Source organism: Mustela nivalis (assembly GCF_964662115.1).
Source record: "Mustela nivalis genome assembly, chromosome: 17".
NCBI lineage: Eukaryota > Metazoa > Chordata > Mammalia > Carnivora > Mustelidae > Mustela > Mustela nivalis.
The window spans coordinates 40,353,159-40,371,430 of NC_139036.1; the positions used below are offsets into that span (position 1 = coordinate 40,353,159).

Consider the following 18,272-nt stretch of genomic DNA (forward strand, 5'->3'; position numbering starts at 1 on the left):
GACAGGTAAACAATACAAAACAGAAAATTAAGGCACCACATTGTTTTTGAAAAGAACACATCTTTGTTTTTAAATAATTTATAAGCAAAGAAAAAGCTTCTACTTGTTTTCAAAATCTAATGCAAGAAAGAAATTCCAACTTACTTTGAGAAAACAGTGATCAACTCATCTACCTGAAACAGGCTTACACCCTGTATTATGCATTCTGCTATTTGAGAGACACTCTGCAGTTGAGGAAATGGTGCTCTGCACTTCCTAGGCTACTATACTAACGCAGACTGCCCTCCTGTAGCTACTGAAGGACATTAGCAGCTATCTTTATTGCTTCCGAATCCTCCCCCAAGTGTTTACTACAGCATTCTAAATACAGCGGAAACTCAATGGACACTTAACAGAAGCTTGTTGAATGATTTTGTGGGTCATGTTGTTTTAGACATTTATATCCATATAATGTTTTAAATAATATATCCATATAAATGTTTTAAACATTTATATGGATATATAGAATGATTTATAGATATATAGGATATATATCTATACATATATAGAATGATATATATATTGAATGATTTTGTGGGTCATGTTGTTTTAAACAGATATTTATATCCATGAAGATTAGGCAGTTGTGAAAAACATGAGAATCCAGCAAGATATCAGTGAGTATTATTTTAAAAGCACTTTCTGGGGGTGCCTGGGTGGCTCAGTGGGTTAAAGCCTCTGCCTTCGGCTCAGGTCATGGTCCCAGAGTCCTGGGATCGAGCCCCGCATGGCTCTCTGCTCAGCAGGGAGCCTGCTTCCTCCTCTCTCTCTCTGCCTGCCTCTCTGCCTACTTGTAATCTCTGCCTGTCAAATAAATAAATAAAATCTTTAAATAAATTTAAAAAAAAAAAGCACTTTCTGTAGAAATGGAAAGTTCCATTTCTTTTTTTTTTTTTTTTTAAGATTTTATTTATTTATTTGACAGAGATCACAAGTAGGCAGTGAGGCAGGGAGAGAGAGGAAGGGAAGCAGGCTCTCCTCAGGATCCTGGGATCATGACCCGAGCCAAAGGCAGAGAGAGGCTTTAACCCACTGAGCCACCCAGGCGCCCCGAAAGTTCCGTTTCTAATGGAAAGTTCATGTGAGGCTTTGAGAAACTTCTTATATGGATCCTCAAGACAAGTTCCCTGGAACTTAAAAATGTTTTAAATCTAAATCTCATTTTATCCTTATAATACAATGAGGAGCTATTGTTTTCACTCTTCTGACAAGAAAATCAAGGACCACAGAATTCAGGTTCATGTTAAAATAATTTAAGTTTAAGCTATTATCCTTCTCTCTTTTAGAGATAATAGGCTATACTAAGAGATGAAATAATGAGGAAGAAATGAGAAGGGGAAAAAAAAAATCTCTCCCCAGTAAAAATACTTCATTAAATGACTTTGGCTTTATTCTTTTTTCATTCTCCATAAAAATTGTCTGTAGGCTCCCCCAAAGCCAAATGCTCATCTTAATTAGAATTTATGCAAATACCATTTCCCAAAAAACTGTTAACTCTATTCATTCTTCATCTCTCTTTTTTTAAAAGATTTTATTTATTTATTTGACAGAGACACAGCAAGAGAGGAAACACAAGCAGAGGAGTGGAAGAGAAAGAAGCAGAAACTCCACTGAACAGAAGTCCAACGTGGGGCTCAATCCCAGGACCCTGGGATCATGACCTGAGCCGAAGGCAGATGCTTAACGACTGAACCACCCAGGTGCCCCTCTATTCATTCTTCAAAAAGCAAATATAAAGACTTCCTTAAAAGAGCAAATGCATGTTCACATTTCCACCACAAAAATAAAGGAAAAAATGTCTAGTCCTTTTAATACTAAATCATTTAGTATTCCATCAGTAAAATAGTTCTGCTTGTTCTCAAAATCTGAAGCTGCTGGTTCCCATGAAGTTCAGATGCACTGAAATTAATAGTTTCTCTCTCCAGGGAAAGGAGATTTATATGGTTGGGGCTAATCTGTTCCATGCTGTAATTACATTCTAACATGAGAAATGGGGCCACACATCACATAATTATACCTCAATATCCCTCTGGAAATCAAACAGGTCAATCCGCTGCCAGTTACTGCCATCCAGAGCCAGAACATTCCAGGCCTGTTTTGAAGAAAAAGAGAAAAAATGAGCAGAAGCTCAAGAGGGAAAACCAGGAATATTCAAGTTCACAATTCAAACTAATAAAAGAAATTGACCAAAAAACTTCTCAGCCCTCCACCATTAACCCCCAAAAGGTCTGCCTAGTCTCTGATTCATATTTTATTCAATTAGATTATATCATAAATGAACAGATACAGAAACCAGCAGCTGGGGTGGGGGTGGGGGGAGGGGATGTCAGAAGAGGACAGTCTGATAAGTATCCTAGCCAGAAACTCTTTTCTAACTGGAAAATTTAGTTTTTGATCTCCAAATGAGATACTTCTGGAGATGAAAAACAAGTCTCTTACGCCATCCTTCAACGAAGAGCAAGATGAGGTAAAACCAAAGAGTAAAATACTCTGAATACGGCCATGTTCAATACACATAGTTGCCATCCACAATCACTTGGTCAGACTTGAAACTGATACAGTGACCTGGGACTTAGAAAAGACACCCTCGTTTCTTCACATTCAAGACAGAATCTTATTGCTTTCCTCTTCCTCACTGAGGCATGTTTCTCAACTGGTCATCTTTCCCTCTATCTTGAGTTGGTAGAAATCTTAAAACAGTGATCATTTAAGACTTCTCATACATTTCTCCAATTAGGCTAAAGAGAGGCAAGAATTTCTACTTTTCAGGATTAGAAAAAACGACTCCAATAAGACTTGACTTTGAATCACATTTTAATGAGAAAGCCTTTAAAAGTTTTCCTTATTAAAGTGCAAACAAAAGTCTTAATATTATTGACCTATAAACTTAGAATATTATCTCTTACTACAATATTAGAATATTATCTATTACTACTACATGTAGTAGTAAGAGACTTCTACATGTAGACTACTACATGGAGTCAATACTGAGATACTAATAAGGAAACTGAATATCCTTGTAAGCCCCAGGGTGTCACACAATCTACCAGAAATATGTCAGGAGTATGAGGGTAAATAAAGTTATTACTCTGGAAACCTTTAAGGTTTTCTCAGGAGTTAATGTTGCTTTTCTTTTTGTGGTCTCATGGTTTCTTAAATGGCTAGCCATGTGAGACAAAAGATAAAACGCATGTTTACTAGATTCTTAGGCTTAATATACTTCTGGTTTGATTTGATATTTGTCATTTTCTTACTTTCTCCAGTAAGGAAACATGACAACCTGAGACTAAAATTAGGAATCACAAGGTCCTTTCTAGAGTCTTTTTTTTTTAACTAATTCGTTAAATACTTTAAGTAGAGAACAATAGCATAACTACTGATGTACCAATTCTCCAGATTTAATGAAAACTGGGTGTTCTTTCCTTTAAGTTAAAACATTAATAGGGAAGAGGAACCTACAAATGAAAACAATTAAAATTCGCTAAAATCAACACCCATGAGATGAGACTGCAACTAAACAAAAAAGTTAAGATACTGGCCTCGGTATGTTTTCAATGATGACCTCAGCTTCAGATGGAGATATTAAGGAAACCCTATTCATTTGTATTAGCCATATCCATAGCACAAATACAAGGGACAAAAAAGTCATGAAGAAAAAAATCACCAAAATATTACTGACCGTTTCCAGAGTAGCTGATACACTGATTTAGTATGGCTTTTGGGATGCAGAAATTACCTTAAAGTTAGCAAGACACGGTGAATTTTCTATGGCAAGTTTCGTGGGGTTTTTTTGAGGGGAGTAGTATTGGTTATTTGAAAACCTGTTCACAGCTACAAAGATAAACACAGTATGGTATAAACCTGTTCCATATCCAGCACTTAGGACTATATCTCATACCCAGTAGTTTCTCAGTATTTATTAAATGAACAAGCAAAAAGCCACTGTCTGGTTTATTAAAAAAAATGATGATTGCATGTGCTCACTCACTGTAAGTTAATCATTATAGATCTGTATTACAAAAGAGAAAGCAATATTCCCACAACACAGAATCTATTCTTTGTTAGTGGCAGCCAATAAGATTATGTTTCAGTTTTATCATAAAAAATAGATAATTAAGTGAAATTAAAATTTGACTTTAAGAATGGAATCTGGTTTGCCCTATAATTTTAAAATAAATTATATTCTAGCTATTATCTTTTGAGGAAAGCAATACAGGGAAATAACATGAGAATTAGAGCCCTGAGCCTTCTGTGTGTGTGGGTGTGTGTGCACATAAAATGAACTAGAAAAACAATGAAACACTATTTTATTACAATTCTGAGTAGAGCCTATTCTTTTGATTTGCATGTTTAATATCTTTTCCTTAAAAATGTTTCCTCTGTTTGCATTTTACAAATAGTTAAGATTTCCAAAAAATTAAAGTTAGAGACAGTACAAATTGCAGACGGCCACTGCAGAATTTGGGAATGCCATGCATAAAATACCATCCTCTGAAACATAACATACAACTAACATCTGAAGTAAACGGTTTGCCTACTAGAGAGGCTGACATCATCAGCATCAGGAAGGGGTACCCCTAGAATAATCTCAACCATTCTTACCCTGGAGACCTGAGCACAGCGACACAAAGTAACAACATCCAGAAAAGAAAATATCCTAAAAGAGAAGGAGACAAATTTTATTATATGATACAGTATTTCTCTTGATTTTTACCTAAAAATACCAATGTAAATACATATATGAAAAGGGAATTCTTTTCAACAAATACAAAAAGCAGGGGACAACTTACAACATAACGATGCCCACATAAAACATTGAAAGAGAAAGTAATCTTTTACTTGAGAATGTACATATTAAGCACCGCACAAGTTCAAATGAACTGGTATCAAGGGATAATAAAATATTCTAACTGATACGATTTGTTAAAATTTGTTAAAAGTAAAAAAAAAATAAAATTTTCACACTTCTGGTCATCAAAGACGACTAGGGGAGGTAACTTTATAAAGAATTTTACAGTTATGAAGGAAAAAAGATTAAATAATATAGTAATATCTAAAAATTAATAACTATGTTAAATCTCTATATATTTAATTCTAATTCAGGAAATTATAAAACTCATCTAATCACTGTCAGGAAACACTGCCCAGAATTATTCTCAGTCTTATAGTTAACTAATAAATATATTTAACTAAGTTAAATATTTACTTTGTCGCATTATTATTATTTGAAATAACGGATTTGCTTAAAGTGTCATAACTCTCTACACTATAAGCAACCTGTAAAGGCAGGTCAGAGCATCCTGGTAATAAATGAATGGGTCACATCTGTTTAAAGTTCTCTTTACTTATCAGCACCCTTTAACGGTCAGTTTATGGGGCGCCTGGGTGGCTCAGTGGTTTGGGCTGCTGCCTTTGGCTCGGGTCATGATATCAGGGTCCTGGGATCGAGCCCCGCATCGGGCTCCCTGCTCCGCAGGAAGCCTGCTTCCCTCTCTCTCTCTCTCTATGCCTGCCCCTCTGCCTACTTGTGATCTCTGTCTGTCAAATAAATAAATAAAATCTTTAAAAAAAAATAAAATAAAATAAAGGTCAGTTTATTCTGAATAAGTTAAGATCTGTAAGAGGCAATATAATATATAGCATGTGCTTCAAAGATTTAAATTTTGTCTTAAGAATTTTATAAATTCCTTGAGATAACTAGAGATACCTAGGATGTTACAAAAGGGAGGTCAGGAAACATTAATTTGGAGAATGAAGGCCAGATTTTTTCTTCCATAATACTTTAAGTGTTAAAACCTTCTGAATTAGCCTAAAAGAACAAAATTTTGTTGCTTAGTGATTAGAGGCTATCAGTCACATTTTGGAACTTGGAATAAACTCAGTTAATAATTACATCAGACAAGGGACACCGAGTGACTCAGCCGGTTAAGCAGGACTCGTGATTTTGGCTCATGTCATGATCTCAAGAGTCATAAGAGACCCAGCTCTGGGTTGGCCTCCACACTGGACGTGGAGCCTACTTAAGATTCTCTCTGCCCCCCACCCCCTCACATGTTCCTTCTCTCTCTAAAAAAAAAAAACAAAAAATAAAAAACTTAAATAGTTACATCAGACAAATAGTGATGTGCATTTTGTAAATATTTGGCTTTTTAATTTTTTTGTTATTTGGATAAAATATACACAACATAAAATCTGCTATTGTAATCATTCTTTTTTTTTTTTTTAAGATTTATTTATTTATTTGACAGACAGATTACAAGTAGGCAGAGAGGCAGGCAGAGAAAGAGGAAGGGAAAGCAGGCCTCCGGTTGAGCAGAGAGCCCAATGACACGGGGCTCGATCCCAGAACCCTGGGATCATGACCCGAGCCGAAGGCAGGGGTCCTAACCCACTGAGCCCCCCAAGGGCCCCTATTTTAATCATTCTTAAGTGTACAGTTCTGTGGCATTAAGTACATTCACACCATTGTGCAACCATTACCGTCATCCATCTCTAGAACTTTTTCATCTCTCCAAAATAAAACTCCATATATATTAAACAATTAACTCTTCAATCCCCTTTCTCCTAGCTCCTAGCAACTACTACTACTGTACTTTCTTTGTCTATGAATTTGGCTACTCTAGGTACATCATATGAGGGGAAACATACGGTATTTGTTCTTTTGTGTGATTTTTAAAAAAGATTTATTTATTTTAAAAGATTTTATTTATTAGAGAGAGAGAGAGAGGGTAGGCAGAGAGGCAGGCAGAGAGAGAGGGGGAAGCTGGCTACCCGCTCAGCTCCAATGCGGGGCTTGATCCCAGGATTCTGAGATCATTACCTGGGCCAAAGGCAGAGGCTTAACCCAATGAGCCACCCAAGTGCCCCTAAGATTTATTTATTTTAGAAAGAGACCAAGCAGGCAAAGGGTGGAGCAGAGGGAGAGGAAGACAGATAATCTGAAGCAGACTCCACATTCTCTGAGGAGTCTGCTGGGCTTGATCTCACGACTCCAAGATCATAACCTGAGCCAAAATCAATAGTCAGACACTCAATCAATTGAGCCATCCAGGCGTCCCAGTATTTGTCCTTTTGTAACTGGCTTATTTCACTTAGTATGTAACATGTCACAGAATTTCCCTCCTAATGCTACATAATATTCTGCTGTAGGGGTGCATGGGTGGCTCAGCAGTTGGTAAAGCAGCCAACTCTGGTTTCATTGAGCCCCACCTCAGGCTCCCTGTTCAGTAGGGAGTCCACTTGAGATTCTCTCTCCCTCTCCCTCTGCCTCCTCGTGCTCTCTAAACAAACAAATCTGGGATGCCTGGATGGCTCAGTTGGTTGGACGACTGCTCAGGTCATGATCCCTGAGTCCCAGAGTCCCGGGATCGAGTCCCGCATCAGGCTCCAAGCTCCATGGGGAGTCTGCTTCTCCCTCTGACCTTCTCCTCGCTCATGCTCTCTCTCCCTGTCTCTCTCTCAAATAAATAAATAAAATCTTTAAAAATAAATAAATAAATAAATAAATCTTTAAAATAAATAAATAAAATCTCTAAAAAATATTCTACTGTACTGCATATCACCCTTTGTGTATCTGTCCCTAGAGGGAAGACTGGGTACCTTTCTTGTTCCAGCTAGCAGGTGGCCCTGCTCCCACCCGAATAACTGGCTTTTATACAATCAATCTCCCATCTTCTTCAATACAGATTACTAACCACTTCCAAATAAATATAGATATCACCAACTTAGGTACCTTAATTCCTAAAACAGTAAGTTTTTCTTATGCAACAAACATCCCTGAATTGCTAAAATGCCCCTGCCTTTTCCTGTCTTCTGCTATATGGTACCTTTATGTGGAATTTCATAATTGAAAGATCCTGTTTCTGTAAATTTATCACTAACCCCTGAGCAATTTGTGTAAATACAATATTACACCTGGGAGGACACAGGTAGCAACTTTACAGGTAACGATCCTAGTTAGACTATAATAACTTTTTCCCCGCAAAAGGAAGCATGATACACAGACATGGAACATCAGGGTGAAGGCCAAATGCAGACCTAGGAGCCTCTGAAGCACACATCTTGGCAATCCTAATTCCATTCTTAAAAAGTACTGCCTGGGGCTCTGAATATTAAGATTCCAAATGAGTTCGGTTTTCACCTGAATTTTGACATTACAGTACATCAAAAAGAGAGAAGACAAATATAGCCACTATGCTCCTGTATTCAGTAAAAAGAGCTTGATCTTTCCAGTCCTGATTCGGCTCACTAGTTAGATGAATTAAGCCTCAATGCTTAAGTCCCTTCTACCACTTCATACTAAATCCATCCGTCTGAGTGTCTGCTATTATTTTGTAAACTTTGATTTCTACTTATTCTACATATTTGATAGTGGCGCTAATCATCTTTAGAAACCCAAATATATGGGGAACCTGAGTGGCTCAGTCATTGAGCGTCTGCCTTTAGCTCAGGTCATGATCCCAGGGTCCTGGGCTCCAGCCCCACATCAGGCTCCCTGCTCAGTGGGAAGCATGCTTCTCCTTCTCCCACTCCCCCTGCTTGTTTCCCTCTCTCACTGTGTCTCTCTCTGTCAAATAAATAAATAAAATCTTTTAAAAAGAAAAAAGAAACCCAAATATAAGAACTGGTGGGATGGGCTGCCAGGGTTTTAGCCAGAGTGATTTTTTTTGGGGGGGTGGTGGTGAGGGGCTTAAAATGAGCATTTATCCTTCCAAACATCATTATGTAAACTTTAATTAAAAAAAAAGACAGTACCTGTATAAATATTTACGTACAGCATCTATATAATAAGCCAGCATAATAAAACTACATTATACTGAGCACCTTCCTGCTTTTCATCATCTTCAGACTAACTACCTTAGATCGTGTTGACAATGGTCCTTTTCAATACACTTTAACCTTTTACATAAATCCTCCTGAGATGTCTACATCTATAACCAGAATGGTTAAGTGATGCATGATAACAACACTTACTGTGGCAGGCATTTCATAATGTACGATTTGTCACATCACTATGGTTGTACTTTTTTCTTTTTTTTAAAGTAGGCTCCAGGGGCGCCTGGGTGGCTCAGTGGGTTAAAGTAGGCTCCAGGCCCATGAGGCTCCAACTCCTGACCCTGATAACCATATATGGTTAAGATCAAAGAGATAAGAAAACTGAGATGGAATGAATCGTCTGTTATTGTCTAAGGATGTTCTTGATTACTTTAATAAAAGCCTTTCCACATCTCTTATCAAGAGACTATTGAAAAACTGGGACTGGCTTTAGGCTGCCCAGGTTTAAGCAAAGTAAACCTCGCCTTCCACACACTTGATAAAGAATACCAGGAAGCAAAAAGATGTTATGGAAGAAAACAGGGTCTAATTGCACATAAAACACTGCTGTACAAACAAACAAACAAAACCCCTCAAATCCTTAATACTAAATCCCTGGAAGAGAACATGGGAACTGGCTGTTAAAATCAATACTGAATGTAGGGGCGCCTGGGTGGTTCAGTGGGTTATGCCTCTGCCTTCTGCTCAGGTCATGACCAGGGTCCTAGTGGAGCCCCACATCTGCTCTCTGCTCAGCAGGGAGCCTGCTGCCCCCACCCACCCCACTGCCTGCCTTTCTACCTAGTTGTGATCTCTGTCTGTCAAATAAATAAATAATAAAAATCTTTAATTAAAAATCATCTATACTGAAAGTAGATTTTGGGATATGGTTACCTACAGTATGGTTCTCTATAACTGGATAATTCCATTCCTGTAATGGGGATATCTATAAGTACATCTTTTTTGCAGAGTAATTTGACAGTGTCCATTAAAATTAAAAATATACATATTACAACCTACAGCAAAAGTAGGAGTAAAAATGGTTTACAGAATGTTCATGGCAGCATTATTTGAAATAATGAAAAGAAACAAACAATACCTATAAACAAAAATGCTTAAATGTGATAGAGTCCATGAACTACTGTACATAGCTGCTTTTTGAAAGAATGAGGTAGAGGTACATAAACTGATCTAAAAAGAGATCAATGATTATTAAATGACAGAAACAAAAACAAATTGTAGAAGAGTATATGTTTTCATGTCTAAAAAAATATGGATACATGAAGACATGTATGCAAGTATTATACATATAATATATCCAGATATAAGTGGATATATCTGCTACCTTTGGAGTAGAGAATAGGCACTTTTTGTGTGTGGTGGGGGGGATACTGAAAGAGCAGGGATTAGCAGCCAGCTGTTTACTTCTTTGTATTTTTCAAAGTGTTAGGCTAATGGGAAATTTATATATTATTTGTTAAAAAATTTTAAAGGCACTAGATGAAGATCTCTGGCCACAAGATGTGTTAAGTCCTGCTGAACTTAGAGTAGATTTTTTTTTTTAAGATTTTATTTATTTATTTGAAAGAGAGAGTGAGTGAGAGATCACAAATGGGGGAGCAGCAGAGGAGAAAGAGAAGCAAGCTCCCCACTGAGCAGGGAGCCAAATGTGGGACTTGATCCCAGAACCCTGAGCAGAAGACAGACACTTACAGTGAGGCACCCAGGCACCCCTTAATTTAGGGTTCTGATACTTACTTGCCTACTGTCTGACAGAAACTACCCCAGATTTTCAAAATTGGAAACGTCTTATTCCTCACAGGAGACCATCAGTTTGCAGGAACTGTTCATTAAAACTGTATGCTAGTGTCTTTATTATCAAATTACAGATGCAGGTTTACTAGGCCCCTGCTCTAAGTGAGAGGACTTCAGGTACAATTTTAACATTACGGTTATTATCCATTGTCTGGTGGAGAATTCTGCTAAAAGCATTGCATGTTACCTGTAGCTATCATGGACAAGAGCTTTAACTCTTTAGACAAGAATCCACTACAGATTAAATTTTAAGAGCTCTCTATACATACTTGGTTATTAACGTGAACATAAAGACCACATCTTCCATATTCGAAGTGAATCAGAGTTGGCAGACATAACCACCACGAGATCAGAACATCATCAGCATCTTAAATTAGGGCTGTGCATTTTGGCTCCTTTTTAACCTGAATCTCAATGCAAAAATACTCCTAAATAAACCAGATGCACACCCCTGGCCATTAAGAATAGAATAATAAGTATCCTGGGTATTTTTTAAATGATCTTATTGTTACAAATCTGGAGAGGACGCATCAGACAACTGCTCTTCTATCCAGCTACTTACAGTTATCTATTTAACCACGATTATACTGAGCAGAAATTATGCAAACCTAATCTACTCATACCCGGTTATCCCATGTAGCACACCAAATCACTTAGTTCCTCAGGTGTAAGAGTAACAACTACTTAAATTATTAACTAGACTGAGTTGACAGGAAGGTTCTGTCTCTCTAAATAAGAAGCTCTATAAGAATTTTAATGAGATTTTTTGTGTATGTGACTCTGTTGAGCAAATGGCAGTATCACCTTCTATGAAAACTTTCTAAACAAAAATCATCTTAGCTATGCTCCGCAGTACAGCATTTTGAGCATTTCATTAACCATTTTTTGACATGTTGGAAATTTTTACACGCTGGAAAGTTTGTAATTTTTCCTTGGGAAATAAAACTTAATGTGAAAGTAGGGTAGGGCTTTCTTGGGGTGAAGTCTTGGTTAGGCCTTTTATTTCCCATCAAAGGATGACAAATCTACTTGTTCACCTGGTCTGAAGTACAGGACTCAATCATCCATGCGCAGCTAAAGATATTCTGAATAAAGGATGTCGTAAAAAATATAATCCTTGTGCTACCCTAATCTTATGAAAATTCCAGCTAAGGTAAGTGAGATTTATAAAAGACTGAAGGACATTCATGATTCCTTTAAGGATGCTATATTCTATCTGTGGTAAGCACTGTAATTGACTCTCCAGCCTCCACTTCAGCTCAGTTCATTAGTCCAAACCTGCCACAGAGATTGGTTCAGGCCTAAGCCAATTTGGGCTGATAAGATCTGAGAAGAGGCTTTATTTGGAGTATAAAGGCTGCCTATCTCTCCCCTCAGAGTGAACAAAGACACATGTTGATCCAATATTCACTGGCATCTATCCTATGGCAGTGAAGAAAAGAGCTTTTAGGACCAAGCTGATGCTGATTCTAGCAGAACAGACCAAAAATTGCTGATGACACTGTGAATCCCCTCAATCAGTTAATCCTGGCATGTAGGCAGCCTGATCTTTTTATTTCCTTTTGCATGAAATAACTTCCCTTACTGTTTAAGCCCATTTCAGAGTTTCCATTACTTGCAGCCAAAAGCAACCTTGGATCAACTGGACTGTCAGAAGCATGCATTCATTTTTACATGTTATTATTTTGTTTTTTAACTATTACAAAGGTGCCAGAAGCCGTGACCATATGAAATCTGTGACTGGATTTTCTCTTTTTTTTTTTTTTTTTAAATAGATTTTATTTACTTATTTGACACACAGAGAAAGAGAGAGTAAGCACAAGCAGGGGGAGTGGCAGGCAGAGGGAGAGGGAGAAGCAGGCTCCCCAATGAGCAGGCAGAGGCTTAACCAACTGAGCCACCCAGGCGCTCCTGTGACTGGATTTTCTATGTAACTTTATCCACAAACTATAAGCAGAGTCTCATTTGAGAAATATCTCTTAGAAAGTAGTGCTAGAAAGAGCTCTGATTTTATGGTATAATATATATATTTCTTCTTTTCTGTTAAGAATAAAATTTCAGGGCGCCGGGTGGCTCAGTGGTTTAAGCCTCTGCCTTCGGCTCAGGTCATGATCCCAGGATCCAGGGATTAAGCCCCAAATTGGGGAGTGGGGAGCCTGCTTTTGCTCAGTGGGGAACCTGCTTTCCCCTCTCTCTCTGCCTGCCTCTCTGCCTACTTGTGATCTCTGTCTGTCAAATAAATAAATAAAATCTTAAAAAAAAAAAAAGAATAAAATTTCATTTATGCTACCAAAAAATTCAAAGCTAAATGTGAGAATGACCTATAGTAATTGTGTAAACTCTTACAAGGCTACATGTGTTTCCTTTCTGGCTTTGGTTTTCTACTTCAAAAAAATATATGTCATGGTCCTCAGTTCATTTTTATTTCTTTTTTTTTAAAGATTTTATTTATTTATCAGAGAGAGAGAGAGGGAGAGAGCGAGCACAGGCAGACAGAATGGCAGACAGAGGCAGAGGGAGAAGCAGGCTCCCTGCTGAGCAAGGAGCCCGATGTGGGACTCGATCCCAGGACGCCGGGATCATGACCTGAGCCGAAGGCAGCTGCTTAACCAACTGAGCCACCCAGGCGTCCCTCATTTTTATTTCTTATATTTGCTCCTGATCCAAGCCATCTCAAGTAATCTGGAGACAAATTAAATTAATAAATAAAAATAAAATGGGTTTCAGAGTTTATAGCTGACATACTGACTTACATATATATTAGATTAAGAGATGCCTGAAACATTGCTACATCAAAAGAGTTCAACTACCTTAATATAGAACATTTAAGCTAAGAGAAAGAATGTGTAAGAGTACAATTTTTTTTTAAAAGATTTTATTTATTTATTTGACAGAGAGAGATCACAAATAGGCAGAGAGGCAGGCAGAGAGAGAGGAGGAAGCAGGCTCCCTGCTGAGCAGAGAGCCTGATGCGGGACTCGATCCCAGGACCCTGAGATCATGACCTGAGCCGAAGGCAGCAGCTTAACCCACTGAGCCACCCAGGCGCCCGTAAGAGTACAATTATGTGGACATACAGCCAAACCTCAACATCCGCATACACAGCTCTTTTCCACACAGTTCTTACCACATTGATCGTCAGGTGATGACACCTGGTGTCATGACTGAGCCTGGCTGGAAACCTGACCCAAAGGTTGCCATCTACAGGATACCCTCTAGGGTATATGATGTTTTGGCCCCAAAGCTCTTCATTTCAGTGTCAAAGAGGCTTCGTATTTTTTTCCTGTTTTCTTTATTTCCATGGGCACCAGTAAATCCAAAAAGAGCTAAATATACACAATTTCTTACTGTTCTATGAATTTTAAATCATGCTGCTAAGCTTGAGAACTGTATATACATCTGCCTTTTGGCATCACCACCTGGATATCCACAGGTACCCGAACTGAAATAATTTTCATTATTTTCTGTCAATTAACCCTGTTCTTCCTCCTATTTTCTTTATCTTAGTGAATATTCCCACCATCCACTTGGCAGAAAGCAAAAACCTAGGGCACCATCCTTGCCTCCTTCCCAATACCCTCATTTGCAACACATCAAATCAATCAGCAATATACTGTCAATCCCAGCTCTTAAAAATCTCTTGACAGAGCCCATCACTACAGTGGCGTTCAGGCCATCAGTTTCGCCAATAAAGATTACTGTAACAATTTTCTATTTGTTGTTCTTCTCTTCAGCAAAAAAACGTTTTTGTTAAATAAACAAGTATGGACTAAATTACCTGCTTCTTCAATACTACTGCATTAGAGGTAACCACTGGTAAGCTAACGGTTATGAAGAAATGCCTAAAAAGTGGGGTCACTCTTAACAGACAGAAGACTACAAATCACCCACTTAAGAAGTCATCTTAGTCTACCCTTCATGCTATCTTTGGGACTGACTGCATCTAAAGGAAGAGATACCAGCATCAAAGAAAATATCCACAAAACCTTTGCTACAATAAATCACCAAGATTGGGATACGGCTGAAGAATAATTGAACATACACAACATAAAATAAAGCTGTAGATTGTATTTGTTTATCATAGGGGCTGAATTTTTTTTGAAGACTTTATTTATTTAAAAAAAAGAGAGAGTGAGTGGGGGGTGCAGCAGAGGGAAAAGAAGACTCCCCACTGAACATGGGAGCCCAATGCAGAACTCAATCTCAGGACACTGGGATCACCACCGGAGCTGAAGTCAGATGCTTAACCAACTGAGCCACCCAGGTGCCCCTGCATTTTTTATTTTAAATTATATAATAAATAAAAACATATTACATAATTACATATTTTATTACAAGTGTATTATTAAAATTTTTATTATAAATTACTGTAAGCCGAAAATATAGAAAACAATATATATATTAGAGGGAATTCACATTCCATGAAATTTACCCTTTTAAAGTACACTATTCAGTGATTTTTAGTATAACCACAATGTTGTGCAGCCATGGTCACTATCTAATTTCAGAATATTTCATCACTCCCAAAGAAACCCTACACCCATTAGCAGTCACTCCCTATCAACCCTCAACACAGCCCCTGGCAACCTCTATCTCCATGGATCTGTCTATCCTGGATATTTCATATAAGTGGAATTACATGGTATGTGGCCTTTATGTCTGTCTTCCATGGAATAAAACTCTAGTAAAATATAAAAATGTAAACCAAAATAGCAGGCAACTAAATACCAAAGAATCAAATAATTTCCCTGAATCCTACTGAGTCTTTAGGTAAACTATTTTGGTCCAAAATAATGCCATTATAAAAAAATTGAAGTATGTCTTAGTGTACTCAGTTTATAATAGCATTAAGAACATAACCTGTTTAAAAATATTTCTCCTTAAGGGTGCCTGGGTGGCTCAGTGGGTTAAGCCTCTGCCTTCGGCTCAGGTCATGATCTCAAGGTCCTAGGATCAAGTCCCGCGTCAGGCTCTCTGCTTGGCAGGGAACCTGTTTCTTCCTCTCTCTCTCTGCCTGCCTCTCTGCCTACTTGTGATCTCTCCCTGTGTCAAATAAATAAATAAATAAAATCTTTAAAAATAAATAATTAAAAAAAGATTTCTCCTTAAGATGGCTAAAATTTATCCAGGATACATTCTCCAATAGCCCTGGGTACCCTAGGGTATATTGCTGTTATTTCTACTATAGTAAACCAGCATGTACAAAAGCATTGTTTCCATGAAAAAAATCCATTCCAAGTTCAATTCTGTTATTTTTTCTTAGTATCTCTAATGTATAAGGTATTACATGAAGATGTATAAGAAAACAGTCCCTGCTTGTAAGGTACTTGCAAAACAGTGAAGGCCTTAGATATGCAAATCCCTAGAAATGCCAGGAATTCTCTTCTTCACCAGCACTAGCATGAAATTACTTTCCACCTTGAGCAGGGACTGGGCTGGTTATGGGCTGGAGCAGTAGCAGCTAAGATTAAGAGGCAGATGCCCTTCAGTACAACTTGTTAACTTCTAACATTTGCAAAAGAAAATGTACCTTTCTTTCTTTCTTTTTTTTAAGATTTTATTTATTTGACAGAGATCACAAGTAGGCAGAGAGGCAGGCAGAGAGAGAAGGTGAAGCAGGCTTCCCACTGAGCAGAGAGCCTGATGTGCAGCGGGATCCCAGGACCCCTGGATCACAACCTGAGCCTGACCTGAGCCAAAGGCAGAGGCCTTAACCCACCAAGCCACCCAGGTGCTCCTGTACCTTTCTTTCTAAGTCATTAGTGAACAAAGAAGAGCATAATTAAGTGCCCAAATAAGGGCATCTCGATGGCTCAGTTAAGCATCCGACTCTGACTCTGGTCATGATCTCAGGGTCCTGGGTTCGAGTCCCCCACTGGGCTCCATGTTCTGTGGGGAGTCTGCTTCTCTCTCTGCCTCTCCTCCAACTTGTGCTCTCTCTTGCTCCCAGATAAATGAATAAAATCTTAAAAAAAAAACAAACAAAAACCCAAATAATGGGCACTGAAAATAACTCCCATAGTTTTTTTCCTAGGCAATTCCTAGGTTAGATGTATATAAATTGGGGGCTATGTATTTTATTTTGTGGGTGATCCCAAATGTAATTTCTACATGTTAAAAATAAGGAGGATAAAGTTATAACTGTAATATAAGAAAAAGCTTCAAATAACTTTTACCACATTACTCCCCTTTTTTAAAAAAAAGATTTTATTTTTAAGTACACCCAACATGGGGCTTGGACTTACAACCAACCCTAACATCAAGAGTCTCATGCTCCACCAACTGAGCCAGTCATGTGTCCCCACCTTTTTAACTAAAGTAAAAGGCTGTAACTCTTCTCTACAGTTCCTCAGTATATGTGATATTTTGTCACAAATACAAGTCATTTCATGGACATATTTGATGTTGGGAACAGGAAACGAGGCAAAGGGATGGACTAGAATCACTTAAAAAAAGATCTGGGGTGCCTGGGTGGCTCAGTCATTAAGCGTCCGCCTTTGGCTCAGGTTATGATCCCAGGGTCCTGGGATTGAGCCCTGCATCTGACTCCCTGCTCAGCGGGAAGCCTGCTTTTCTCTCTCTCCCACTCCCCCTACTTGTGTTCCCTCTCTCGCTGTATCTCTCTCTGCAAATAATAAAATCTTTTTAAAAAATCAGCATTATAATAAAATAAAATATATGATCTCTTATATACATTATGTACATTATATACAAAAGTAAAGCAAGGGAAAACTAGTAAACAAAATCATATATAGGTACAAATCAGGTAGGAGAATTTAAACATTTAAAATTTTGATTCATATATAGAAAATGTAGAGTCAAACCTTTAAACAAAAGAATCAATAAATTTACAAATTCAGATAATCCAGTTCCTTTACATACAGGAAAATTAGCAGTAAGTCTAAAAATTTTTAAATAGGTAAATATGACACACACACAACACCAAATTAAAATTAGCACTCAGACTTACCGCAATAGGAGTTCTTTGGGAAGTTTTTTATTGATTACAGCTTCATCACTATTTGAGAACATCTGCAAAAACAAAATCACTTAGTGTTACTTAACATTTTATTACATTCAACTCAAAGTTTAGAGACAGTCCTCTAAAAAGAGAGGTGAATAAGTATAGGGGATATTATAAGCTGAAGTAATATTTTTAGGGACTCTTTGGGCTGAAAAACATTTTTGAGACATTTAATTTGTTCCCTGTCTTTAGAAAAAATTAACAGCAATCAGAAGCATGACATTAGGTAGTAGGTATTATTTTAAGTATTTTTCATGTACTAATGTACTAAGTCTTCATACTATTCTTAATCTTCATTTTCTTGTAAAGAAACAGAATTGCAAAAGATTTATGTGCTTAAAATCACATCACTGCACAGTGACCATTTAAAAATTAAGATGAGGTGATTCTCCAAATCTAAGTCATATTTACTTGTTCAAGGAGGTGTTTGGAAACCATCCTAGGATAGGGAACATTCTGATTTTACTTAACATGCAGAAAACTGGTAATGCTTCATGACCACCACCACATGCTTCCTTGATGCACGCAAGTGATCATTTAACAAATTAATCAGATAACCCACAAGGATTCCTATTATTTA

The 18,272-nt window shown here is 37.7% G+C and overlaps 1 protein-coding gene across 3 annotated transcripts in view; it reads right to left on the minus strand.

Moving 5' to 3' along the window:
• The window catches only part of FBXL20 (F-box and leucine rich repeat protein 20), a 93,624-nt gene that overhangs the window by 21,580 nt on the left and 53,772 nt on the right, over positions 1–18,272 (minus strand). For all 3 annotated transcript variants that reach the window (XM_082704977.1, XM_082704978.1, XM_082704979.1), the window contains 3 exons: positions 17,639–17,700; positions 4,642–4,696; positions 2,057–2,131 (listed from right to left, as the gene is read on the minus strand). In XM_082704977.1, the coding sequence (XP_082561103.1) occupies positions 2,057–2,131; positions 4,642–4,696; positions 17,639–17,700 (192 nt within the window). The remainder of the gene's footprint in view (positions 1–2,056; positions 2,132–4,641; positions 4,697–17,638; positions 17,701–18,272) is intronic.